Here is a 27,270-nt window from a genome sequence, read left to right on the forward strand (position 1 = left end):
TGATTCCCCGTAACAACTGTTACAGCATTGGGCTTGCTTTAGGTAAGCGGAGGAGAAGGGAGGGTAGAGCACTAAACGAGATAAGTCCAGCTGCATGGGAGACAGAGCCTTAGGGAGATGAAAGACATCAGCTTGATCCACATGTAAGGCAAAAGCTAATGCAGGGCTGGCGCCTGCCTCTCTATTGTACTGAGAGCCTCCCTGCTGTGGCCCTCATCATGGTGGCTGGCAGTTATGTTGCAACCCTTCCAGCTCCTGACTTCTCCCTCTGTGGTGGGAAGCTGTGTTTGCCTCATCACCAAGAACAACTTCTTTCTATTCCTGGTTCTTTGCCTTGAGCTAATCTCTGAGAAAGGGCTGAGGTTTCTCAGCTCTATGCCTCTTAGGCTCCCTGTCCCAAGCCAAGTTTCTCAAGCCCTGAGAGACAATGCAGTCACTGTTTGACAGGAGCATCCATACTTCATGCCAAAGGATGCTGAGCCAAGTATGAGGCAACCCTACTGCATGCATCTCGCACAGCAGAACAGGGATGGCTCATACGCCACGCCTGCAAAGTCCCCATCCCCTGTACACTAGCCCTGGGACCTCTGAGGGATATCCGAGGTCAATACACAGACATTAGCCCTTCCCTCTAATGCAGTGTGGAGTTACCCCTTATCTTGCAATGCAACTTCACACTGCTCTTCTGCCACAGTTCCCATTCCTCTTAGCCTCAATCTGCATCTTAGGCTCATTCATTTTTGCTGCACCAGCTCAGATCTGCTGTACCCAGTGCTGTTCTGATCCCAAACCTTCACAGAAATCTCTCATCCTGGTGGAAATATCTGTTGATGATGGCTCCAGTTCCATGAGGAATGATTCTTAGCAACCAGTCTGACTGGTTAGGCATTGCAAGCCTGGTTTAATTCAGAGAAAGGAGATTTTTGAGCTTGCTCACTCAGAAACGCACAGGCTTTGTCCTTAAGTGAAAGACATGGGGAGTGGGAAATCACATATTTGCATAAAAATTCAGGCTATACACTTTCTGCTTTATTTAGTAAAATAAATGGAAAAGTTCGTGTGACGACAAGCAACCAGTCTGTTCCTAATGTTAGTGGATCCCAGCATGGCACCAAAAGCAGAGAAAATGAGGGAAACAGATACCTGTGAACTACAAGCTTTATCTCTGATATTGCCCTTTTCCTATATCACACTTTGCTCCATCAGAGGTGACATGGAAGGACACAGTGTAGGGCAATACCAGATCTCCTGGAGTACTGAGAAAGAGAGATGAAGCCAGCAAATGAGAAGGGAGAAGAGATTCCTAGAGAGGACAGACAGCATATATGTACATAGCATGGAGATGGAAATCTGTGACTGATTTGGCCCTTTAATCCTACTATCTCAGGAATTCTTGAGCTGCGGAGCTCAGAAAACTCCTCATACACCAGAAACAGATAACTCTGGGCACAGTCATCCTGTTGGCTGAGAAAGAATCAGAGCTCCTCATTCTTCTCCTCACGTTCGTCTTCTTTCTAAAACACATTAGAGGCATGAAATCAGTTTTGACGTTGCTCGGTTTCTCAGCACAGCAATAAAAGGAAATAAACCCACTTAAACGCCTCCCTCTGCTGTCTATGCCACTGCCTTGCCTATTCCATTGCAGCTGCACAACACGGGGTCCTGACACACAAAGCCCCTGTGCTATAGTAGGATGAGCTTTGACAGAGAGAGAACTCTTAACACTGAATGAACATGGAGATTAAATTGTCCCTCTCCCAGCAGAGACCTCTGGTAGAGTCCTGAGCCCTCGTCTGTGTAGTCTGTTCTGTCGCCTTCTTGATAGATTTCCTTGCTATCCATGCCACTGTCTCTCTGATCCTCTCTTATGTGCTGCCATCCACCACGCCCGTTCCCAGTGTCCAAAAGCACCCTTTACACTGTCTCCCCATCCCAGAAAAAAGATGCCTCACCAAGACCTTCACACATTTGCAGAGGTCAGTGAAGTCTTCTTTCTGTAGACTAGAAGGCAGAGGTCAATGAAGAAAGAGACTCTGCAAAGACATCCATCTCTGCTCTGCTCTAGATCTAATGCTTTTCTGATATTCAGGTGCAAATGAAAATGAAAGAGGTGGAAGGGGTGGGGAGGAATTCAAGGAACTGAAGTCATCTTCAAGAGCCCTGTGAGAAACAGCATCGTCCTACAAGATCCCCACTTCCTGTGGACTGTACAGGAGTCCCCCTTTACCTTCTGCATTCTTTGTAAGAAACGATTACAGAAGTCCTGTATACGCTCAATGGAGACTTCATCCAGAGTCAACACATCCTGCTCCTCATCTGGTGCATGGAATAAAGCCAGAGCTGGCAGCTGGGACTTCTTCAGTTTGAAGAATGACACTATTCGTTCATTGCTCTTCAAATTGCTGTCTAACAGGATAAAGAGAATCTGTGATGGAAATGGGAGAGGAAAGGTGAACAAAACAGAAACAGAGAGAGAGCAGATCCCCAAACCGTGATCATATGAAGATTAACAGTGATATTTTTATAAAAAGTTAAAGAAAACCTACCGTACTCTGTTAGGACAACACTTCCCTCTGCCATTATCTAACTGCTCCATGCAGTGCATTTTTCTGTATTTTATCAAGTCCAGACTTACACGACCAAACAAAGTGTCTGCTTTCACCCTCTTTAAAAATATATCTACAGTATGGCAGGAAGGCAGTCTCCGCTTCTATTCTCTTAACAGATGAAGAAACAAGATGTCTTTTATCCTAGCGGCACATGTAAAAGAATCTAACTCCTCTACTTGCATGATATTTGGATCAGGTATTCGCATCCATGCAAGACCTAGAGTGGCAGAGTGAAAAGGATTTTTGGTGTGTGGAGAATCAAACTCAATTGCAAGATTGTGGGAGTGAAGTATAGGGCAGCAGGAGCCTGCAAGGATAAGAACATGAGAGTACCAAACACAAAGGATGTATTTAAGTGAGCTTAAGTGAATAGAAATGAAGATGCAATCATTTAGGAAACAGTTGTTGGCAAGACACCAATGTCCATACAGCCCAGCTCAGTGGAGGGTTGTTCATACCTGGGGAGACAAGCCCAACAATTAATAAGTCAGGATGAGAATAACCTACAGTTTTCTGGGATCATGAATAGTCTTGGACAGCAAGATCAAGCCAAGGATTAGGATTCTGCTGGGATGATTCAATAGTACGGATTTATCAGAATTGGTGACCAACTCCATGATTTTATTTTAAGGGTAAGTTTCAACTGAGATCTTATAGGTGCAGTGGGAATTGGTATAAATTTAAAATGTTTGAATCTGAAATATTATCAATAAAATATACATTTATCTCAAAAATATTTGTTAAATTATCTATTAATACTAGATACAAACATTACACATAAATTTTATAAAAGAAAATAAATGCAGCAATTGAAAATTTAATCCGATTAAATAGAATCCCTTGGCAGGTGACATCCAAGTCAATGAAACAAACATCCAGCTAACATGCATCATTTTAGCTTTTCTTTATCCTATGAAGTCTACTGGGCTTAGCATATTCAATGTACCTATGGACATGGATATGACTTAACATATAGAAGAAAAAAGAAGAGTTTAAAAAAAGAAAAGTAATGCAATGTGAAGATGATGTGCCCAGTTCCCAGGCTGTGACTCATGTTTTTCTTCCTTTTCAATCAAGAACACTCAAGTTAGTTCAAAACTTTTTTCTTCTCCAAAAATAAACTTGGTAAATCTCAAACTCTTTATTAAATTTATGTTCTATAAAAAACCGAAATATATCTGGAAACTTTCCTAGGCAACAGCCTATGGGACAGAGGGATAGTTAGGTTAGTGTAAGGTTTAATTGCAGATAATCACTTTGATACAGAGACAGGAACAACACTTTCACGGGATATGTGATATTTACCACTTGTAATTTCTCTTCCGAAAGTCAACTGTGCTCCAAGGGCAACACGCTAGTGAGCAGATTGGGGGAAACTCCTTCCAGAATGCTAAATTCATCCTTTTGCAGGATAAAACACCAAGCAAGAGAAGGGTCACAGGTCTAAGGACCTGATCCAAGAGGCTTTCAGCTGGAGCAGCAATATTTATATTTTAGGGCTCTCCTTCCAACAAGCAAGCTGGAAACAGAGGCCAGTTTGGAGGGAAGCACTTTCAGAGGACTGGTACAGGAAATGGTATTACATTTTCACCAGTTCATTCACCAGCTTTTGGTTTTCTCTATGAAAGATTCATTAGACAAAAATGTTTTATTAAACAAGAGTTAAACAAGAAATTAATAAAAAAACCAAAGCATTTAGAATACCTAGGTTGTTAAATGTTGTCACTTTCCATACAAAATCTCCTCCACCTTTAAAAAAGATAAATAGCATTTTAAAATGGTAATATAAATAAATGTTAGTCAACATTCTTCAATGTACCAAGCTTCCAGCCTTTGTTAAAATTCCCGAAACTAAAAAGCTGTGCATATTTTATCCATTAATACAAAGAACAGGGTAAGAATAAAAGAGTAAGTTGTGCCAGAGAAGTTGTGGCTGCCCCGTCCCTGGAAGTGTTCAAGACCAAGTTGGATGGGCCTTTGAGCAGCCTGGTCTAGTGGAAGGTGTCCCTGACCATGGCAGGGAGGTTGGAACTTGATGATCTTTAAGGTCCCTTCTAACCCGAACCATTCTATGATTCTATGAATCTTCCTTCAGCAAAAGGACAGGCCATGTATCCTATGCTGGATGTGCTCCAGCGGTCCCCCCCAAGGCTTGTGTGGCCTCAAAGTCACGCCTGTGAGGCAGTCTGTAAGGTACAGAGTACTGAGAGCACAAGCACTGGAAGCCTGGTCTCCTCAGCAGCTGGAAACCAAGCAGGTTTCTCAATAGGAACATTTCCATGATAGGTGCCACCTAGTGGAACTGGCATTTTCTTCTAAAGAATTTATTTTGTTCAGAGATTCCCAGACAGCTCTAATCATAAAGAATGAATGCAGTGACCATGGAAAATTATACTGACCACGAGACAAGATTCGCCTTGCTTAATTTCTGCCATCTAGATCTTAAGTCTTTTCTCAGCCAGTCATCTAAGCAACCTCTACAATAACTGGTACACTAAATGGCACTTGATTCCACTTATTTTACAAGAGGAGGAAGGACATGTGTGTCCTTCTCTACCAGTACTAAAAAGAGCCTAAAGCCTTAGCTCACACAACTTACCAAAGCTATAATTCACCAAAACAACTCCCACTTATGATGACAACTCTTCCACTGCTGGAAACCAGGAAGTTCCATCCAAAACAGAAAGTTCATTTTTATTTTATACTATGCTGTACGATAGCTGTTTGTTTCATTTCTGAAACGATTCTTTTCATTTTGTATCAATCTTCTTGCCTTCAGAGGTCTGCTGCTAGAGCCAGTGACGGATTTCCTGCATGGATGAGGAACTCCCAACACAAATTCTCCCCTCCACATATGATAGTCCAAGAACACAGAACCCAGTGTGATATCATTTGTGCACTGTCACCTGCAATAAGCTCTCTTTCAGAAAATTTTCTACACTGGTGCTGTCTTGGTGTCTTGACAACTTGATTCCTAGCCCAGTGCTTTTAGAACATCGAGTTCCCAGTAAATACTAAGATAAGGAATGATGTTATTGCCCAAGGAATTAAAGTTAATTGAAAATAGTACTGCAGTGGTAGAAACCAACTTGATGTTGCGTAGTTTCTCCTCTAAGGAAGACAAACAGGAAGGATGATCAAGCCTCATGTCCAACATTTGACTTTGAACTTCATGGAGCTGCAACCTTCATTCTTTGAGGAGACTGTATAAGCAAAAAGATGAAATTCTGAAGTTTGAGTAATTTCTTACACAGCTTACATAGTACCTCAAAGCAAAATGAAAACATGAGTCATGAATTTAAAAAAAAAAAGCAAGCTACAAAAACAATTTTACTGTAGATATCTGTTAAGTGACGTAGAGAACCCTTATTTACAGGTTCCCCTGTTTATGGCTAAAAGAGGCATCTCTAAATATTACCTCTCTCAGTTCTGGAGCCATTAATGCCTGACAAGAAAAATAAAAAGTGTATGAATGACTGTCTGCAAGAGAAAGTGCACCTTTCATTTCCATGGAAGAACTCCTGAAGGACTCTCAGGAGTTTCTCAGAACCCATTTCTAAATGGGCCTACATATGAATTAAAAGGGACTTTCCAAACATCTCCACCCAAATCATTTTGACATTGTAAACCAGTTATATCAGTTGCAGCAAAAGCTGCTTTTGTTATTCCCAGCATCACCTTCTTGAAACCTGAGCAAACACTCAGGAGGTACACCAGCTCTGTGTGTCATGTTATACTCTGATACTGTGGAAAGAAAACTGAAGATGCTGATGCTATTTTGGCTCAGCAACGCAAACCCTGACATTTCCTTTCCAGCAGAAAGCCTGGACTCTTGGCAGTGCTTTCTCACATAAGCACATCTTTGATTGCAGTGGGATCCTTCCAAGAAGGCTGGTGGATTCACTCCTGCAGCTGCAGTGCTCTGAGCCCTGTCTGTTCACTGTTACCCACCCACAACTGTTTCTTAAAGTCTGCTGTAAAAGTACCATATTTCTTCTTATTCTTGTCAGCTCTTGCTGGCTTAGCATCATCTAACATTCATACTTTCTTCTCCAGTATTTTATAGCCCCCAGGTTCCACGATAAAATCTAGAGGAATCTAGACTGTCTTCAGACACTCACTGCGGCTCAGGGTGCAGTTCAAGCCATTTTCAAATAATGGTCCTCTCCACACAGCCTCATGGATCCTCCAGCTGAAAGTCTCAGCTTCCTCTTGAGCAAAAATGAAAAGATCATAAACCAGAGATGAATGGACCATAATCCAGGAACTGAAATCTCCTCATGATCCATTAATGGTTGGACTTGATGATCTTAACGTTGTGTTTTCCAACTTACATGATTCTATGATTCTATGATTTTCTTCGCTCTTGGGGTCAGTCGCTCAGCGGCAGCCGTTCCCCTTCATCTCTCTATCAATCCAAGCAACAAGTTTTTCTTCTCCTTCCACCTGGTGACGACAATAACAAGGACTCCTCTTCCCTCAGAGTGCAGCAGAGATATGTGAAAGGATCAGTACCCCTTCTCCTGCTTGGGAACGCTCTCGAGGCTCTGTCTGTGTTCTGCACTGGCATCGTGGAGAAGATGCAACACACGCTGAGTCTCCCCACACTGTTCCAGCACGCTGCAGTCATTGTGAAGCGCTGCTGGACGCAGTGGTACATGCTCTCAGGGAGCCTGAACACCTCTCCACTGCACAGCAATGATTCCTTGCTCAAACCACTGACAGCCCTCACCCCACAGTACAAACAAGCCTTTCATCACCAGCCCAGAGGTTATGAATTATTCGCTGGTAATCCTGAAAAAAACTCAAGTCAAGAATCTTGCATTTATTCACAGACAATTTGCGGGCCACAAAAAGGCAAAATCTACTCATTACTTTACTTGTTTTGAAGAAAACCTTAGTTAACTCGGTAGCCCTGACAACAGACAACTCCTCTTAGGAAAACGAGCCAGCAGAGATTTCCATGGTATAGTGCGGTGGCTGCTTCTGATACCCAAACTAATTCATGTCTTTCTACATGACAGAGCAACGGAGATAAACCTAAGTGGTCTTATTGCTCTTCTTACTCCAGATCTAAGACCCAACAGAGGGATCCGAGCTCTCTCTTACTGCTTTGTAAGAGGGCAGTCCAAATCACTATTTACTCCACAGAGTGCTACTCCTTTGGGAAAAACAATTTATTAGACTCCTTTTTGAAGTCCCTTCACCTACATGTCCTGCAGTACCACTCCAGTAAAGTGGAAAAAATTAGTTAAATCCCACATCTTTAATCTCTATATTTTACTCTGGCAAACCTCTAGACTGATTCAGTGGGAAACTTGCCTGCACAAATGAAAAAAAGTTAGATTTGGCTTGCTGGCAATTCATAAATTGTCTGGACTTCAGTACAACATTTTATCCAATGTTTTGTGAAGTATTTCTAGGAAAATTATTCACATTTTGACAGATCTAGGCATGTCACATGAAGAAAAAACTCGCTGCAGCTGCATCAGCAAAGGATAGTGATGCTAAACAGCAATGTGCTGTGTTAGAATAGTTAGCTGCTCAGGTGAGACCTGAATCAGACTCTGCTGCTCATGGAGGACAGTGGTAATGGCGTCACTATAACACACATCTCACATGAGAGGGCTGGAATTTTTCAGATAAATGAGTCTTCTTTTATCTTCATGTATTCATCAAAGCAAAATACTTTTGAAGAGACCTTTTGACTTTGATGCATGGTTTCTGCCTGGGAGGGAAAGATGGCAAGGTCCAAAGTAGTCCTGCCATAAACAAGTCTCAAGACTTTTGAGGGTGCACGGATCTGAGGAGGCCCCTCCATTTGAAGATGAGGATATAGTTGACATTTAATCTGCCGCTTCAGTACCACAAACAGATGCACGCGGACGTTCTTGTTCTCAAACCCCAACTCTTTCCAGCTCCACTCTTCTGCCAGGAAGATCTCTTCCACTGCCTCTCAGCTCAGCCTTCCCCGCTGCTATGATCTTCTGCCCCCTCCCATCTGCTGTTCTCCCTTGCCCCAAATGCCTTCCTGTTGTTCACAATCCTCCTGTGCTTGGCAGTTCCTTCCTCTGTTCCCTGGACACAAATTCCCCTGTAATCCAGCTGCTGGCAGAGAATCAGCCATGGGAAGATTTATTATCTGGGGAGCCCTGCCCATAGAGGGGTGGGAGCCAGGTGAAATTTCTCTGAAAGACCCCATCTGTCCCATCACCTTAGTGCGGAAAATCCGACAAACCCATTTGCGACTCCTTTAAAATAGCTGTTTCCCCAGGATCCAACCAGAAGGCAACGGGTTAAGAAGCACCATGACAGTAATTGCCGTCTGGTCACTTATATAATGCTCCTTGGCATATTGCAGGCTGTATATACAAAATCACCTCTCACACCAGTGGAATGCAACCATCGCCAGATTGAAGTGCAGCAGCTGCTTGTCATCTCCCAGTGCTTCTGGACCAGAAGCAAGGAAGCACATAATGTCCCACTGAGGGTGCAGAGGAGCAGGATCATAGAACCACAGACTCACAGAATCACAGAGTGGTTTGGGTTGGAAGCGACCTTAAAGATCATCTAGTTCTAACCCTCTTGGCATGGGCAGGGACACCTCCCATTAGACCAGGTTGCTCAAAGCCCCATCCAGCCTTGTCTTGAACGCTTCCAGGGATACAGAGGATATTTTCCCCACGAGGAGGCAAACTGGCAAAAGGTGAACAGATCCAACCCCTCCACTTAATTATGCAGCTGATCCTCTTTTCCTGGCACTTGGCCTTTGCTCCCCTAATGCACAGAGAAGGAGATTCTGTCCTCCCCATCCACGGCATAAATCGTGTTCTCCCTTTTTTCTCCCTAATGGCTCCCCTTCCTCTCTGTTTGGACTTACCTTCCCCTTGAAGAGCTCCGCTGCAGCCCGATATTTGCGCATTCGTTCAGGGTGCTTTGGGGACATCTTGTCTGTGATCAGGAGGAGGTGAAGCTGGAGTGAACTCTGCATCACACCTATTGCCGTCTGCCGAAAACATGGCCAGCACAGACAGAGAGAGAAACACACAGAGACAAGGAGTCTGAGAACATTCCATCTGCATTGGATGCACTGCCAGAGGGACATCAATCCTCGTGCTTCAGCTGAGATATCTTTGCAAATCAGCTCACAAGCAGAACAGCTTTCTTTAACGCAGGATTGATTCAATCTGGGTTCTTTATGGAAGCATTTAACCTCCTGGTTTTCTTACTCCCAAGACAAGAGTCTGAAGACCACAAAGGTTCATCACCTGCCTTGGGATGGTCAGTGTCCAGGTAGGTGGACTGCCTGGATACAGCAAGCAGAAGTCTAGAGGGCAAGGAAACGGACAGGGAAAGCCAGCAAACACCGAACGTAAGGGTGACCTTCTGAGGTCCAGCACCCGGCCAAAATAGGAGCAAGAAAGTGGGAAGGATTTGTAGAGTTAGGGTTGGTGTCTCCCCTTGTTTCCTTTCTTTAGCATTTAGCTGTGTGTAGGATGGGGATGAGTTTCAGCGACCCCAAGGCCTGGACATTCCGGAGTGCCGAGCGTTAAAACTGCCTCTGCAGTGGGAGAGGACGTGGCTGTCCCTCGTCCCCTGAGCAAGGGCCAAGCAGGCAGCACACACTGGCCCCTCTGTGAGGAGACGGGGCTGGCACTGCCCAAGGAGCTGCCGCACCATCTCCAGGCTCTCACTCACTCACTCACTCGCTCGCTCGTCATCTCACTTCTCCTCCTGCCCGCTTCCTGCAGCCTCTCCCTCAAACCAAACAGCAGCTGGGCCAGACCTGCTGCCTCCCCTCTGCCACCGAAACCACGGAGGCGCAGACGGGGCAGCTCCCCGCCAAGCGGGAGCAGAAAGTTTCCACACGCTCCAGGAGCAATAAGGAAGGGGTCAGGGAGTGCGTGTTGGCAAGAGCCAGGCACTGCAAAGCATCTAATTTTTGGCAGCGGGGACTCTGCCGTTAGCCTAATGTTTATCAGCCATTTTGCATCCCTTCGCTGCTCTGGTGAGAAAGTGGGGCAGTGCTCTGGTGGGCAGAGGGGGCAGGGGGAAGTAGAGGGGGTGCAAACCAAGGCTGTAGAGCATTAGAAGACCTCATGGGAGAGGACAGGGCTGAAGGTGAGGGTGAAGACAGCCAGCACCAAGGGCCACGACAAGGCTGGGCTGAGAGCAGGCAGGGCTGGAGCCACAGTTCCTCCAGCAGCTCCGCACAAAGGTGTGCCTGTCCACGCAACCTTGTGCAAGAGCCATCAGCAGAACTCATCAACACGGCTGGGTCACATCTGACTCTCCTGGAAAGCACACAGGGGAAGCATTGCCTAAAAATGCCTAAAGTATGTGGGCGAAACAGTAAGGGCCCCAGGACAGGGAGAAAAACTCTTGGCAGCACTCCATGTGATCTGCGTGACCCCAGCCTCTGCAGCATGCTTAGATGTAAACAGCATATGCACCGGGAATAAATATTTATGGAAAACCAAGCTCTATTAGAGGAACTGGGAAGGCTGGGGACTGCAGGAGGCACTGTTAATTCCAGCACCTTGATAGGACTCCAGAGTGTCAGGGAAAAAAACTGGAACATGTGTACTGATAGTCAGGGTGGAGGGGACCAGCTGAACAGCTCAGGACTTCTCGGTCAGGGAGACAGCCTGGCTGCTGAACAGGACACCATAGAGGGAGAGCCCAAAGCATCAGCAGAAATACAAGAATAAAGTGCCGTGATCTAACAAATTGCCAAAAAATGCAGTGGAGGCTCCAAGGGTTCAGAAGGCCTGGGCGTCTATAAAGATAACAAGAACATCCCCGCTGACATGACTTGGGTGTTCTCAAAGGGCTGTAAAGACAACGGGGCAGGATATAGCTTTTCTGTCCCCAGAAATATTCCGTGATTTTGAAATGTTTTTTTCACATCCCTTATCGAGACAAAAAAACAAGTCCACTTTTTTTTTTTCAAAGAAAAAAGAAAAAAACAGAACTCCTACAGTATTTCATCCTGGAAACAAAATGTTGCACTTCCAAAACAAAATGCTCTCTCAACTGGCATGCTGCACCTCAGCTGGGGAATGTGGCCGCCCCCTTAGCTGATCCTTGGCACCGTTTTAAAAAAGTATAGCTTTGAAACAGGTTGGGCCATTCTTGTTTGATGAAATTGAGCTTGTTCAGCACTGCTGCAACTACTCAGAATTCCACAAAAGACCCCATCAGCCATGATAAAGTCCCAGACTTGTGGCCATCTGAGCTTCTAAGACCTTTTGGCTCCACAGCAATGAGCCCAGTGAACTGCTGAGATTTCACAGGAGACTAAATCCTTGGTCGTCCTCTACAGGGGAGAGTCACTGGCACCTAGTGACTGCTAGTCAGGTGGGTGAGCTAATGAAGATGGCCAACATGGAAGTATCCTATGTCTGATTGTTGTTGTTGTTGTTGTTGTTGTTGAACTGACGAATTCTAGAGTAAGGGATAGAGGCGATGGGAAAAATTTTGCTTGGGAAGTTTCCAACCGTCTCTTGAATATGCCTTCAAATAGCCAGGCTTATGTCGAGCCCTATGTGCTGGGTGATAAAGAAAAACCTGCCTTCTGGGAGTAGGTCACTCAAGTTTCCATGTTTCTCAAGGTTTCTCAGCCAAAGAGAGGGTACCATGTCTGAGCAGGGTCTGCAGGCACGCCATGACACGGCAAATGCCCATGGGAGGAAGTAACGCTGCCATCAGGAGTGGTAAGAAGTGGAACTCTCTGCCCATCAACACCCCAGATTTATTGGAAGTGTAAAGGAACCGCCATGCCTCCATTCCCTACGCCCCCAACTGCCATGCCCCACTCGCATGCCCCAGTACAACATCTGCTCCCACTTCACACATGGAGTAGCAGCAAAGAGTTGTGTGGCTTCCCCAAACACATCCACACCATTGCCACAACCCTTGCACACATCTGGGCATGCAAACTTTTGGTCCAGAGGACACCCATGAGGAGGAGGTCAAGGGCCAGGGTGAGGGCTGTGGGGAGCTGGTAATTACCACAGGGTTGTACTCTGTCACCAGGCGGAGCTCATTCATCCGAACGAAACGAGTCATCTTCTCAGCATCAACATCTTTGTCGTTCATATCCATATCCCTCCGGTCATTGTCCACCTGAAGACATGCAAAGACACCTACAGTCACAGCTGTCCTCTCCTCTCAGCAACTTCTCCAGAGGCGCTGACGGTAGTCACTCATGGAGACACCCACCCCTTGGGACACCACCTTCCTCTCACCACATAATTCCCATTTCTAGACGTCCAGAACAATTCGACCTACAGAGATCAGCCTGCATTTCAAGATAAGGATCTTCCGCACTCCTTCAGTCTCCTAAGGACAAGGCAAACTCATGGCATAATAGAAATCACTGAGGACTCCAGACATCCTTACAGTATCAGCTCCTGATGCACTGGAGACAGGGAGGATTAGCTGATAAACTATTCTAGGCGTTGTGGGGAGAGATCATTAAATAGCCTAACTTTTGCATCACATCGATTTTGGCTTTACATCGCTTTTTTAAATCTTCATCTGCTTGTTCTATTTCTTCTACAAGTAATAAACATTGGCATAGGCGTGTATGGATTTCCTGGAAACATTGTGCAAGCAGGAAATCTCTCCAATAAAAAGAGTACTTTTTTTTTCAGTACAGCAGAAAAAAAAAAAAAAAAGAAAAAAAAAGAAAAAAGTCAATCCCAGCACGTTTTAGCTTTAGAGGAAAATCCATCCTGCCACACATCTCCCCACACTTCACCCCCTTGCCTAAACGATGTGATTTTATTGAGGTTTGCTTGACCTGGGAAACAGAGAAAAAGCAGGCCACCATTGAATGGTAGCTAAACCACCCGATGGAGCAGAGCTGCCGTGCAGCGACACCACGGGACATGGCTGAGTTGAGCCATGGGGATGCTGGGCTCTGACAAGCGACAGGATCAAAGTCTGAGATTTGAAGGCCTTTGATGCACGTGTTGAATGAGGTTCTTGGGGCTGAGGAAAAGTCCACGTGCACACCCTAGATTTTATTCTCTGCATCTGTACGACCTCTGAAAGATCTTGTGTTAGTTTTTCCAGTGGTGTGCAGACATCTGAAGCCCTTTTTGCTGTTCTGTGGTCATGGGCAAGGTCTTTGATCTGGTAGGGGGTCACAGCACCCTGTGTGGCAATCCAAACTGGTGCTTTTCGGACTGTGCTGCCTGATTCCTCTCATGGATTTGCTCCTGCATAAAATGAAAGGGCAGCTCTGCTCAAGTAAATGGGATCAGGGCAGTGCAACACCTTGGTGGGTGAGATCAGACAGGCCTTGGGAACCAATCTAAAGCACCCCAGACTCCACAAAAAGTCTTTCCTTGACTTTCATGGGCTTTTTGGAAACACTTGATATCCGTTTTGAGATAATAATATCCTAAATCTGCGCTCAACTTTTATGATTTCAAGAAAATAAGGCTGGAAAATATTCTACATCTAATAGTTGAAGCTCTGATCAAAATGTCTTCATCACACTATATAATCAGCTTATTAGCATCTGTTAATTATGTTCTTTTTAGGTCTATCGGGACAGATTCCTCACTAGAATAAACCAGTTTCCCTCTGCTATATGCAAAGAAGTCTCACCAGTTGACAGCAGCTCCTCCTACTACTGTAATTATCTTTTAAACATCTAAGCATTATACATGTTTCATACTCTGCAAAAGCAAAGAAGAAATGAGTTTATGCCTCTGATTCACTGCTATCCTGGTCACGCATCTTTGTATTCTTCAAACGGGTATTTTACTCCAAGTTCCTCTCTCAGTTCTTTTTTCTTTTCCTTTTAATCTCTGACCCCTTACTCCTACACAGTATTCAGCACAGAATAAAAGGAAAAATAATGTGTCTGAATAACTTAATTTAAGAAAAACTGACAATTAGACAAGTGAATTGTCAACCACATTTGAACCTGACTAGCGTGTTAGTTTCTTGGTTGTTTTTTTTTTCCTATTAAACAAGAGTTCAGCTGCAAAAACTGGACTATGAACAAAGAATATTCAATATAATCCAACTTCGAACAATCCAGACACTTTCTTTTATCAAGCAGCCTCCCAATGCAGTCATCCTCACTATCTGCCACAGCGCAAAAACAAAGGATCTTTTCAACATTTTTGGAAGAAAACCACCATGACTAAGAACCAAAACTGAGATGGGTGTTGCTTCAGATTGCAACATCTGCACATAGCAAATAAAAGGTTAACTAAAAGGACCTGCCTACCTATTGCTCACTCTTAGATCATTCTCTTTGAATTATCTGGATAATGCCAGTGGTAAACATGGTGCAGGAAATGATGAGAAAGGGGAACAAACTGACTTTGTCCAACCTTCGTACAACCCGGATGTAGAACTTGGCCAAGCTGCCACCTTTCGTTTCCCTAGTGTGTCTCCATCCTGCCCACCCACCCTGTGTGCTTAGAGCTCTGCCGACACAACACTTCATGGGCTTTTAGGACATCTTGTGCTACCTAGGGCCCCTCTCCTCCTCAGACACACCCCACTCTCCGGTTTTCGAGTGCCACACTTGTGTGAGAAGGGGCAACACAAGGAAATTTGATATAACCAGTAGAATACTTGGTCTTAGCTTTTGTCGGTACTCTTGAGCCAACTGCACAGCCCTTCCCAATATACCTTCAAATTCAGTGAGGCACCAGCACTTACGGCTGGAGTCAACAAAGATTTGATCTTGCACGGCATTCGTCCGCCAGAAACTGCAAAGTAACATTTTTAATGGGCCCATGCCCAAAGTGTATTTAGGGAATAACTCTAAACACCAAGGTACAGGAGTCAGAAAAGAGCGTTTAGGATTTCTTTTGCTGGCAGAGCATCTGTAACTGCAGAGACGCAGCCTGGATCTGGTTTCAGTCACAATGGAAAAGCTGTGCACCCAGGGAGACAGCTTTGCCTGCCTGAAGTGACACTTGGCAAGATTCGATATCAAGCCTGCTGGGTTGATCCATTGTAACGTGGCCTTTAGATGCTTTTCATGTGTCTCAGGGGCCTTCCCAAAACCACAGAAACCCCATCCAAGCAATACTGAGCTCCGGGCAGGTCACTCAGAAACACAAACATCATTTTTTGCAAAACACTGGGGGCTGGACCAGATCCACAGGAGATCTTAAAATGGAGAATCTTATCAGGTGTAATATGTGTTGCGTGTCACAGTGATGGGCACTTTGCAAGTGAAAAGCAAAAGACATCTCTGGGGCAGGACATGTTCTTTAGGTGGGCAGGCGGAGTGACTGTCAATGACAAGCCTTTTTTTTTTTTTTTGTGGCTTGCTCTGAGGTGAGATGAGCAGCTTTAATCTTCTTCTTTATCACCACTGCCCAGAGATTGCATCGCTTCTGTACTGTGACGGTGGGCAGTTTTTAAGCGCTTGCCCTAGAGCCCCCCTCCCCCAAAACCAGGGGGCAGGGGAACCCCTAAACCAGCGCGTTAATACAGACGCAGCCTTTTGCTGCACGGCGTCGTGTTTCCCGGGGAGGGACCTGCTCCCCGGATCCCACGGCACCCCCAGCCCCCTCAGCACCCCCACCACCCCCACTACCCCCCTTCCCACGGCCGCGGCCCCACGCACCCTGCGGAAGATGGTGACGGTGTTGGCCGCCACGCCGTAGCGGGACAGGACGGCGGGGCTGCTGCTGAGGCCGAACGGCACCTCCGGGATGCGGCCGGCCGCCAGGCGAAACTGGGACGCTTCGGGGCCCTCCGGTTCCTGCGGAGGGAGAGAAAAATGGGGGGGGGGGGGCGAAGGGGGGTGAGGAGCGGAGCCTCCCCCGGGCACCCCCGTCGTCCCCCGCCGCCGCCGCCCGCCCGCAGGTGGTGCGAGGGCGACACCTAGCGGCCGCCCGGCGGAGCCGCCCCCACTCCCCCCCCCCGCCCGCCGCGGCCCGGCGGGGGAGCGGGGGGAGGGCAGGGAGATCGCGGGGGCAGCCAAAGGGAGGGGGAGCCCGGGGTGGGGGGAGGGGGGCGCCGGGGTAAGCGTGTTTCTCTCCTCGTTGTCACCATGCCTGCGTGGAGGGATGCTGCAGAGATTCCCCCCCGCCCCCCCCCCGCCCCAGCCCTCGCCCCCCTGCCCCGCAACCAGCTCTCCTCCCGAAATCGGGGGAGTCAGCCGGCGGCGATGCCGAGGTAGCTGTGGCAGGAATCGCGCCTTCCATTTCTCCCAAGCCTCGCTTCTCGCCCCCACGCTCACAGGTAACGCAGGTGATGATGCGAAGCCCTAGAGATCTTAAAAGAGAGGGGAGAAACCCAGCATCCGCACATAGCACACTTAAATACATATACATGTATACACACACACATACACACACATATATATGCGTGTCTCTGTCTGTATAATAAATATATAAACCCATAATTTTTAGAATAACCCTGGTTCTGGAGTCAGGGCTTTCTAATTTTTAAACACCTTGCATTAACAGTATCCCCGTTCCTTTTAAAAAGGTTTCTTAAAACATCCTTTGAAAAATAGCTAATGCAGCTACATCGAAGGATAGAAATGTGCAGTTTCTCAGTAATTTGAGGTTCATTCTCTTTTTTGCAGTGCGAGCATTAGCTACAGCCCTAGCATGTGCCAAAGCCTCCCTTGCAATTCCCATTCCCAACTTTTCTTTTGAGTGATGTATTTTCGATGCTTCTACTTATTGGGTTTAAATTCTCAAGACACAGTCTCTGCTTGGAAATTGGTTTGTTTTTCTTTTTGGTTTGAACCGTCAGCTCAGCCCAGAGAGAATGGAAAACAAAATTCTTCCTGCATTCAAAGAAAAACAACTCTTGTGACTTGTTTTGGAAATGCCAGCACACTGACATGGCTCTGGTGAGAGCGCTAAAGCCTGCGGTGGGAATAACCTCACTGAGTTTTGGAGCATTCCTGGGAAAGCTGGGGTTTAATCAGGCCAAGCATGGCCCTTTCTCGCAGACACACAGGGTTTCTGGAGCAGCGTGCTGTTTTTCCATCATGGCATGCTGTTCCCAGTCAGGGAGGCCGTGCTCATTAGACAGGGAGCTTGCCGAGCTGCGCTCTGCAGTGAATTGAAAGGCTGCAGCAGAGAAATAATTTATGGGGAACAGAGAACACGGACATTATTTGGATGAATATACTCTCAGGCAGAGAGCCAAGACAAGCCCTCATGGCACACATACGTCTTTATCCACCGTTTAAATGCAGCCCTGTCGTGCTTCAGGCACTGAATGCCTGACACGTCGCTGGCGGCTGCCCCGCGCTCCTGGCAGCCGGGGCTGTCCCCACGCTGCAGGATGGCACAGCCATCCCTCCCTGCCCCGGGACCCCGCGTCCTCTCGACTCCGATGAATGAAATCCTGCAGCCGGAGGGAGGCCACGGTGGCACAAGACACCAGCGGTTATGGCCTCACTTTGTTTCCCCCGGCAAGAAGCCACGGTCCCCTGCCTGTAGCTGGGCAGGAGGCTCCACGCCCCTGGGGACAGCCCTGCCAAAACCCAGGCCAGCTGCCCCAGGGGAAGGAGGCTTCTGGTCTGTGCACTTTCGTTCTACGTGTGCAGATTGCCTGGCTGGTTTGCAGGACTGCAGCACTGCAAAAAAAGCAACCCCGGAGGAGCTCTGAACGCCTACAGGCGCCAAACTCAAGGCCGCTGCTGCTCTGTGATCAGTGCTTAGCAAAAGCCCCCCGGGGCAGAAGCCTCCAGCGCTCACACACTTGTTGCTGCTTGTGCTGCAGAGGCAGAAGAATCGGTCCTCGCTCTGTCCTGGCTGCGATGTGCCATGGTCCTACACCAAGCCCCCTCTAGGTTGCCCTCCATCCCCAGGCATGGGGCAGGAGGAGGAAGGAGCTTGCAGAAAGGAGTTGTTTTTGAAAGGATGACATCTTCTCTGACAGAAGCCATGAGGTAGTGCGTGGGCAGCAGAAGCCCAGGGTGGAGCTCAAGGAAAAGGGGGGGAAAAGGTGCACCTCGGGAACCTTAAAAATTATGAGGATCCTGTTAAAGAGGCCTCTGTTTTATGGTGCTCTAACTCAATAAATATTTTTGTCTTGTTTCCAAAGGAAAAATACTCATGCCTGGGGGGCAAGCGGCACACACCCATCAGTCACTCTAATACCTTTGGCTGAATTCAACTGAATTTAGAGACAGTGAGCAGAGATCCCAAGGATATCAACTCCAGGGAACGAAGCAGCAAGACAGAGAGATCATGCCTATACCTTCCCTGGGAGGAGGCTGCGGCTTGAGCCCAAATCCTCTTGGACTTCAGAGGACCCACACCAACGCTGCTCCATAAAATGCAGTTTCCTCAGCCCCGTTGTGCAGGCAGTGCCTTGCTCTGTCTTTGCTGACTGAAGCAAACAACTGACGGTCCCACTCACCCCTTACCAGCACCATTTCTCTGCCACTCATGTTCCTGTTTTGCTTCCCCTGCAGCACTTCCCTCTTTCCTGCTCCAGGGCTCCTACGACCTCCTTCACCTTCCTCCCTTGCTTCATCTCCCTTTCTACACACAGACCAAATTCCTGGCATTCTCCTTGTGGCCTGTCACCAAATCCCTCCACGTGCCTGTCACAGCCCCAGCACCTTTCAGGACAGAAGCTGCCTTTGGAAGGTGTTTAAGCCATGTCCAGCCCCATGCTCCTGTCAGGGTGGGATAGGGCTCACAGCTGGGGCAGGGGAGGTGCTATGAACACACCTGGAAGAATCCAATGACAGCCACCTCCGCATCGCTGATGAAGGCTTCGGCGTCTGCGGTGCTGCTCAACAGGACAGGCTTCTCTGCAGTGCCAGCTGAGCCTGGAGAGGAGATGTCAGGGTCGGGTAGAGGGTACACAAAGAGCAGCTCAAAGGGGCTCCCCAAACACGCACGCAAGCATCCCACCCCTCACATGCCCACCCACACGCCTCTCCTGCAAGCTCAACATGCTTGCACAGCACGCTCTAGGTAAGGAGACCTGGCATAAGGAGGACTCCCCACAGCAGATACATCCTTTTCCCTGAGCCAGGAGGAAAGCTCACTTACTGTGGGATGCAGAGCCACCGTCTCCAGCACACCCTGTTGGGAAGCCCCCGGTGAGCAGGACGATGAAGAGGCACAGGAAGACGGAGGTCGCCATGGTGTCAGCTTGACTTCTCCTTGCCGTGCCACCCTGCTCTGGTCCTTTCTTCAGCGAAAGACACGTCAGCTGCTGCAGGGGCCCACAGTCACTCCCGGGACAGTGGGAAGGGAGCAGCTGGCCCAGGGCGAAGCTCCAGAGATAACAACCTGGCCAGGAGAGAGCCCCTGCCTGCTCTGCAGGCACCAGCCTTGGAGATCCTCACCAACACTGCCACCAGCACATCCTCACCCACAGCACGGGACATCTCAGCTACCCTGCACCTGTGTGACTTACCTGTGGGTAAGAACATGACTCCATACAGAAGGAGCCACTGCACTTCTCCAAGCGCTGGGTCCCAGAGGGGCCGATGTTCCCTGGTGCTTGGCAAGCGGCGCAGCCACTGGGACGTGCAGCTCTTATATTGGCTCTGGCTATGGGGAACAGCTGCTATGGTAAGCATTAAACATGAAAAGGCCATGTTATAGTCCCCATGGCTCATTCAGGTGCCACCTGGGATAAGGCAGGGGCTGACTACCCCTGGAGTCTACTTCCATCACAAGTAAGGATTCATGAAACACCGAAAGGAAGCAGCTCTGAAATAATTTGCCTATAGTTAGGCTGATGTTTTGAAGAGGAGGGCTATTTCCCTTCTGAAACATGCTTTTAAGCCTTCCTATCACACATTCTTCACATCCACCTCACTGAAAAACACACTCCAGAGCCATACTCCAGAAAAGAATGTGACACTCATGCAGAAAAGAAGAAACTGGTTTTATTCTTGGGACACTGAAGTCTTGTTACAGCATCTAGCTGCATTCCCCCTGACTGGTTTTGCTTGCACAAGGATGGATTTTAACGGGGTAGGGCACCAGATACAGACCAGGAGACCATCACGGGAGGTAAGTAACCATTTACAATGAGTCAGAGCACATGGCAAGTGTAACTCGGATAGGGATTTTCCAGGGACCAGTCCGCCCTGCCAGGTGATCTTGTTTCCTAGAAAAGGCACTTCCGGGACCAGAGTTGGTACAGGAGAGATGGAGGCAGCAGGAGGAAGTACTGGGAGAGAGAGAGGGAGATGCTTCCCAATTTAACCCATTATGTGTCATGACGGGGCAGTGGTGAGAACGGGCGGGTTATTTTCAGTGTATCAGAAGAAGCAGCAAAGGCCGCCTGCAGGCCTGTGCATCGACCGCGGATGGCACAGAGCCCCGGCTCCCACGGGAAGGGCTGCCAGGGCTGTGGCCGGCCGTGGTGGCAGGAAGGAGCAGCGTGGTGGGCATGGCCCACCTGGAGACTGGTGCAGGAGGCAAGGGGATGGGAAGGGGGATGGCAAACTGGGTGAACTCATTCTGTCCATTCCTTCTTGATGGACAGGTTCCACTCCCAGGTGAGATGGTCATGCTTGTCATCATCCGTGAAGAAGGACTTGTTGTGATAGGTGCCTCGAGCCAGCATACCCTTGGGAGCCTCCTCAATAGGCGTCAGGAACTCGTACTCCTCTGGCCGTGGCCCGTAGCTGCCAACCATGAATGTGGCTTTGTCCACTAGGAGAAAACAATCCACAAGGGATGAGCCCCTCAGGTGGGGAATGATAAAGGAGAGAAGAAGCCATAAGCATGAGCACAAATGACAGACAGAAAGGAGATAGTGGTGAGAGAAAGGGACGGTCCATGTCAGCAAAGGGAACAGAATCAGTGGAAAAAGTGGCCTACTGAAGCACAAGGATGGAAGGATAAATGGATGGACAAGTAGATGGACAGGCAACTCAGTCTGTACCCTCTCACATCTGTGTGCTGCTGGAAAGGAGTGGGTGCAACCAGCATATGGCTCAAGATGTCTCTTGATCCCCTGCTACTTCTCTTTTTCTGGTGAGAAGACACCACTCGCGTGTGCTGAACGGGACACTGAAGCCTTAGAGGTGGCTGCATGCAAAAATGCACCTGGGATGTGTGTATGCAAAATGGGGTGTTCCTCTGCCATGTCCAGGCAGGGCAGCGCTGCACAAAGAAGAGAGGTCATGGGCAAACACAGGGCTCTACAGACAGCAGGAAGCTTTGTAGAGCAGCTCTGAATTTTACTAAATGCATCTGGAAGAGCTTTCAGGGGGTGAGAAGCTCCACACAAGCTGAGCCACTCTACAGGGGGCAGTGGGGGAAGGTGAAGAGCTCTGTCTAGAAAGGAAATCTGTGGCAAGGACCGTCTAAACAGTGTCTCTGGGGACTTTGCTGCTGCAGACAGTGGTGTAGCATACAGATACCAGAGCCGGCTCGTATTGAGTTCACTCAGGAACAGGAAACAGTTGGCCTGGGTGATGCAGAGTACAGGCTAACGCACTCTGCTGAGAAGTCTCGCCTCCTGTGTGGTGGTGCAGGGGGGTCGTCGGGGCTAAAGGAGGCTCTGTCCCAGCCCAGAACTGCAGGAACACTTCTTTGAGCAGAGGGAACACGGTGGTAGGAGCACTGGTGTGCAGGGCACAAAGGTCTCTTACTCACCCTTCACCCCTGTCCGGTAGGTGTGCTGCACGTATTTCAGTCCCGACACAATGTCCCTGTTTACCTGCAAGAAGTGACCAAAAGTAAGTGTCATAGGAAGGGTTTTGGTTCTGTTTCTGCTGTTTTTCCCTTCCGAGAGAGCCATCCTGGCTCCTTACACCACTGTTCTCAAACGCTCAGCACAGAGCACATTGCGGTGAGTCCTAACATGACTTCTCCATAGGCGCCAAGAGACCTACAGCACCCCGCGTGCATCTCCTGCCCTTCCCCATCCTTTCCCTGACTTTGAGGGTGACTGGAGCACATCAGTGAGCTTCCCAGGATGGGCTGATGAGGACGAAGTGAAGCAGGGAGTTCCCAGTTAATAGTTTCCATACTAAAAGCCAGAGACGGGTAACTAGAGTCACCCCTCCAGCACAAACGGGTGGGCAAGATTAGCTGAGAACTCCCAGCTGCCCTCTGAGCTCTGTGGGGAGCTGGCAAGTTTCTTCTCAAGAGACAGAGGGACACAGTTTTGTTCATAATCTTTCCTCAAATCTCCCATGGATAGCTTGGATGTATCCCCTGCTGTCCCCCTCCAGCATGCCTCGCCGCAGCACTACTCAATCTGGAAACAAGATGGACAGATCCTTTTACGTCCCAAGGGAGATTTCACATGGTGCCAGCTCTTACCAGGCTTGGGACTGAGGGGGAGAGTTAGAAAAACTTGTCTGGCTCCAGGCATCTCCTGTCAACGGGGCTCAGATACAGATGGAAATATTTCGTAGCACAAAAGAGAGCTGGAGGTGTCTCTGGGGACAAAGTCATCTCTGAGACAGCAAGCAATCCCCAGAGAAGAAGGGAAATCTTTCCTACAAAACCTACAACATTAACACTTTCCCTCCACCGTTTCAGGAGAACTATCCTCCACCCCTTTTTGCCTTCTCTGCCAAAGCCAGCTTTGTGGAGATGATCACTTCAGTGCTGGAAGCCACACTGCAGTGTGGCCAAGTTTCATTTTCAGCTGGAAAGAGAAGAAATGGCTGACACAATGGTTAATAGGAGAGGGGGAGAAATTAGACCATTTGGGTATACCATGATCCATAAAAACTCAAGTATCGTCAGCCAACTGCTACAATATTAAATCTTTTTTGTGCATACGTGAAGCCCAGCAATGCAGACTGAACCAGTACTTCATGGAAAGCCATTATTTCCTCTCCTCCCTGTCCATTCCCACTTTGTGGGAATTAAAGATTTTCTCGTGCCTAAAAAGGTCAAGCCAAACTCAGCCAAAACTACCCATCTGGCTTCCAAACCACCTGTTGTTCACCATTGTGAGCGGACAGAATGCCACTTCTTTCAAGGGGCGAGCAAGCAGAAGCAATTCCCTGGAAAGACCTGGTCCCTTGTTGGGTAGAACGACACCTGAAGCTAGGGGAGCTTTACAAGGGCCCAGAATTCGGGCAGGCATGCTGCCTGTCTCTAGTTATCTTGACAGACAGCCAGCGACCGGTCTCAGCAACTGATGAGAAGTAACAGGAAGGAAAACAACTCACTCTGAAGTGGATCTTAACTCTGTATTCCACTCCTTCCTTTAATACAAAGGTCTCTTTCTTGAGAGCTTCAAGGTCACCTGTAAGGAGAGGATCAAGCCGTTAGCTAGAGGTGTCACAGGAGGAAGAGACCACATGCGGTGGGATGGGGCTGGGATTGGTGTTGGAGGCGCACATCCCTTTGACAGACGGCACACCTGCAAAATGAGTACACGGAGGTCTGTGTAAGCAGTTGCACTGTGAGAGCACGTACACAGAAACGCCTGGGTCTCTGTGTCCACATCTGTGAAGATAATGCCTAAACGTACACGGGTCTAGGCACACATACACAAAGATATTTATGCACAGACTCATCGTTAGGCATCTGCAGGAGCGTGTGCGTACTTGACTCATGCCCAGCCCTGGCTCGGGTGAGCGGAGCGTGTTTCGCAGCTCCTGCCCAGTTTGTGAGGCTGCCCGGGCTCCGCAAGGCTCTGCGTGGTTTTGGTTGAACAGGAAGCTTCTCTGCTCCTCCGGGCCCAGCTTCCTCTCTCTGCAGAAAAGCCCATATAAGGTGAAGCCTGGTTCTCTCCCCATGTCCCCAGGAGCCGGAACTGCAGTATTGCTCGATTCTGAAGTTTCAAAACAGCCCATTACCCCAACGCATGCACAACCCTTGTGCTCATGAGGTCTCATTGAAAGGAAGTAAGAAGAGAAGGCAGGAGAAACCCAGGAGCTCCTAGAGCAGTCTAGATGAAGAAAGAGACCCTCAACACTTTCCTCTGTTACAACTCCTTTTTCATACATGTATACCTTAAAATAAGAAACAAGGCTAAGATGCTCTCAGAGTCCCTCTGAAACCCCTTGTAGCATCCTGAGGACAAACCCCCTTTCAATTTGAAACATCCCAGGTACCTTTGCTTGTTCCCCTGCATGCCCAAGGACAGAGTCTGTGCCTACCTGTAAGGTCCATAGTGATCGGTCCTGGAGCAGAGTCACATACCAGGGTGAGTCGGGTGACCACCACATTGGGAGCTGTTGGGTCTGCAGGTAGGAAAGTCAGGGGGAAGCTGTCAGCTTGCAAAATTAAATGCAGGGGGAGGGGAATGACACTGAAGAAACACGGTTGCTTTCGCACACAGAAACTGCACTTCATGAAACACCCAGTAACGCCAGGCTTCTCTTAGCACAATGGGACCATGCATCTACCCCAGTCACTCAACATGGATCCCTCCAGCCTCCATATGAATACCTGGAGGAGATCTTTCCACTCCAGGAGGCGCCTCTCTCAAGATCATTCTGAGCATTAAGGCCCGCTTTCAGCATCAGCTCGTACCCTCATGTTTCTAACCCCTCACAAGTCCTCCAAGGTCCACACACCTCCCACCACAAGTCCCTATCTGATGCCAGCACTCCCTAGCAATCTTACACCTAATGCTTAGGGAATTTTCCCTGCCTCCTTTCCATGCACCGTTCCACCTGTCCATCCCCTGTCCTCCAGCAAAAGCAGCGCATGTGCCTGGTCAAACAAGCTCCCTCTTCTATGAGGCCACCTCACCCCATCCCCACACTGCTGCTACGCATCTCCCCCATCCCTTCCTGTCAGCGTGCCTCAGCCTACCTACTACCACAGGTCCATCTCCCAGCAGGGACTTCTTGTACTTAGCGAGGCTTTCATCGTCCTTGTCCAACTCTTGCAGCTCCTGCAGTGTTTTCTGGGGAGGAGGCTTGTAGTTGAGTTTCCCATCCAGCTCATCATCATCTTCCTCCACGTGAGGTTCTTGGGTCTTCTCAGTCATGGTCGCTTGGTCTGGGTAACAAAGGAGGGGACAGTCAATGGGATTGCTCCGGAGCGGGGTAAGGTCCCCAGGGGCACTCACTCTGGGCACGGCGTGGCTCAGTCCCCCGGGCAGGCAAGCATCCGCCCAGCGCCGAACGCTGCAGGATCGTTACAGGCAAATGGCGACGGTGATCGGCTGCAATCCCAACTCGGCTGTGCTGATATTCTGGCTCGAACACAATCCCCCTCTGCCCCCGCTCCTCTCCCTGCAGGCACCATGCGCACACGCAGACCTACACCATTCTTCCCTCCCGGGGAGGAGGTGCGGGAGCAGAGGCTGAAACCAGAGTGATTTACAGCCACTCTGCAGCGCGGTTGCTGGCCGGCAACCCTGCAATTACAAGCCACCGTACAAGGCTTCAGCACTCGCCAGCTATCTCACACAAAGAGCCCCTGCCACGCATCAGGGCACAGAGAGACATGAATAAAGCCAAGGCCAGAAGTTTCATTCACCCTCTCATAACGGGTTAAAAGCCATGGGCAGGCAGCATTTCATACAAAGATCGAATACCTGACGGTAACTCCCTTATATTAGCAAGTTAGCTGAAGCCCTCAAGGAAACGCACCCACTACAGTCTATCTGCCGGCGTTCCCCGCGCTTGCTCCCAGGAACAGCTTACTGCAGGCATCGATTGGGTCTCCTTCCTGCTGAAGGAAGGAAGGAAGCACGACGGTGACCGCATCCAGCCTGGCCGCAGAGCAGCCATGCATACCTGTGCTGCACCAGTGGGGCTTCTCAGAAAGGAGACTCGGGACGCCTGGAGCCCTCAGCCAGCACGGCTGGGACACGCAGCACTGAGTGCAGGACAGCAGCGAAGCTGCTTGGGTGGCATCCCAAATGGGAGCCACAGTGGGGAGAGATGGATGAACTGATGGCAGCCAAGGCAGGGGATGGGGGAACAGGAGACAGGCAGGAGAGGGGAGCAGTGCGGTGCCAGGTCCCCCCCTTAGTCAGCCGCCTGCCTCGTGGAGCCAGCCGCATGGTCCTAAACCACCTTCCCACTCTTCAGAGAAAGGCTGGGGAAAAAAAAAAAAAGCAGTGCCCTGGTGCAGCTGTGTCTGTCATGAGTGGCCAAGGCATTCCTTGCTGTTTGGCAGCAAGGGGATTTGGTCAAACTACACAGATTATTCAGTTCTTTTTCATTTATCCTTGTATTAACTCCTTCTTCAAGTCCCTACTAAAAATTTCCCTTTTGCCTGCTTACTCGCAATTTCCCCAGCAAGCCCTTTATCCTTCCTGCAGCTGTGGCCTTAACATTTGCCCCTGCTCCCAAAAGCTAAATTAGGAGCTAGCAGGATAGTTTCTCATTCATTAAAACAGAAAGGAAATACAAAAAAAACAAACCCGCATGCAACAGTTGAGGGTGAATCAGCAAGTGGAATCAGGCAGCAGTGAGTAACATGCAGACCTCCCAGTGCAATTCCAGTAGAAAAAAAAAAAAAAAAAAATCAGTGAGGGGTATATTGGCATGTTACAAGGGGACAGAGTAGGACCAAGTAGCACAGGAACAAGAAGACTCAGTCGGGCATGCTAATGGGTGACGGCCCTGAGGCAAGACTACTTTGCAATGGCATTTTGTGGTGAGTCAGGAACTAGTGCAAAGCGGGCAGCTGGGAAATAAAAGGGAATCCCAACTCAAATAGACAGGAAAGAAAGCACGTCCCAGCAGCTGAATAACCTTGGCTGAGCTCACGTTCAGCCCTGGGAGTGAGAAGGA

At 48.6% G+C, this 27,270-nt stretch overlaps 2 protein-coding genes across 5 annotated transcripts in view; both read right to left on the minus strand.

Annotated features, from left to right (window-relative positions):
• Positions 1-956: 956 nt before the first annotated feature.
• On the minus strand, positions 957-19,971 carry ERP27 (endoplasmic reticulum protein 27). Its single transcript, XM_063325193.1, has 8 exons — positions 19,930-19,971; positions 19,631-19,772; positions 19,304-19,404; positions 16,222-16,359; positions 12,624-12,737; positions 9,490-9,615; positions 2,228-2,425; positions 957-1,514 (listed from the first exon to the last, which is right to left on the minus strand). The coding sequence occupies exons 1-8, from the start codon at positions 19,969-19,971 to the stop codon at positions 1,476-1,478; spliced, it is 900 nt and encodes a 299-aa protein (XP_063181263.1). The 3' UTR covers positions 957-1,475.
• Positions 19,972-20,458: 487 nt separating this feature from the next.
• Positions 20,459-27,270, minus strand: part of ARHGDIB (Rho GDP dissociation inhibitor beta) — a 46,680-nt gene continuing 39,868 nt past the window's right edge. For 2 of the 4 annotated variants that reach the window (XM_063322676.1, XM_063322677.1), the window contains exons 3-7: positions 25,334-25,522; positions 24,673-24,756; positions 23,737-23,813; positions 22,202-22,265; positions 20,459-21,253 (exon numbers count right to left, since the gene is read on the minus strand). In XM_063322676.1, the coding sequence (XP_063178746.1) occupies positions 21,054-21,253; positions 22,202-22,265; positions 23,737-23,813; positions 24,673-24,756; positions 25,334-25,511 (603 nt within the window). In that variant the 5' untranslated portion in view covers positions 25,512-25,522 and the 3' untranslated portion in view covers positions 20,459-21,053. Of the gene's footprint in view, positions 21,254-22,201; positions 22,266-23,736; positions 23,814-24,672; positions 24,757-25,333; positions 25,523-25,592; positions 25,844-26,118; positions 26,142-27,270 lie in introns of those variants that run through there. The other 2 variants (XM_063322680.1, XM_063322678.1) reach the window with 2 other exon arrangements.

Source organism: Chroicocephalus ridibundus, chromosome 1, assembly GCF_963924245.1.
Source record: "Chroicocephalus ridibundus chromosome 1, bChrRid1.1, whole genome shotgun sequence".
NCBI classification, from domain to species: domain Eukaryota; kingdom Metazoa; phylum Chordata; class Aves; order Charadriiformes; family Laridae; genus Chroicocephalus; species Chroicocephalus ridibundus.

Bases quoted from the DNA above. Each gene is read 5' to 3' on its own strand.
- ERP27 (XM_063325193.1), bottom strand. From the start codon at position 19,971: ATGTCCCGTGCTGTGGGTGAGGATGTGCTGGTGGCAGTGTTG. The intron at 9,616-12,623 runs GTAATTACCAGC...TGTTTTCGGCAG, and splicing joins TGACAGAGTACAACCCTGTG to ACGGCAATAGGTGTGATGCA. The intron at 2,426-9,489 runs GTAAGTCCAAAC...TTTCCATCACAG, and splicing joins CGGAGCTCTTCAAGGGGAAG to ATTCTCTTTATCCTGTTAGA.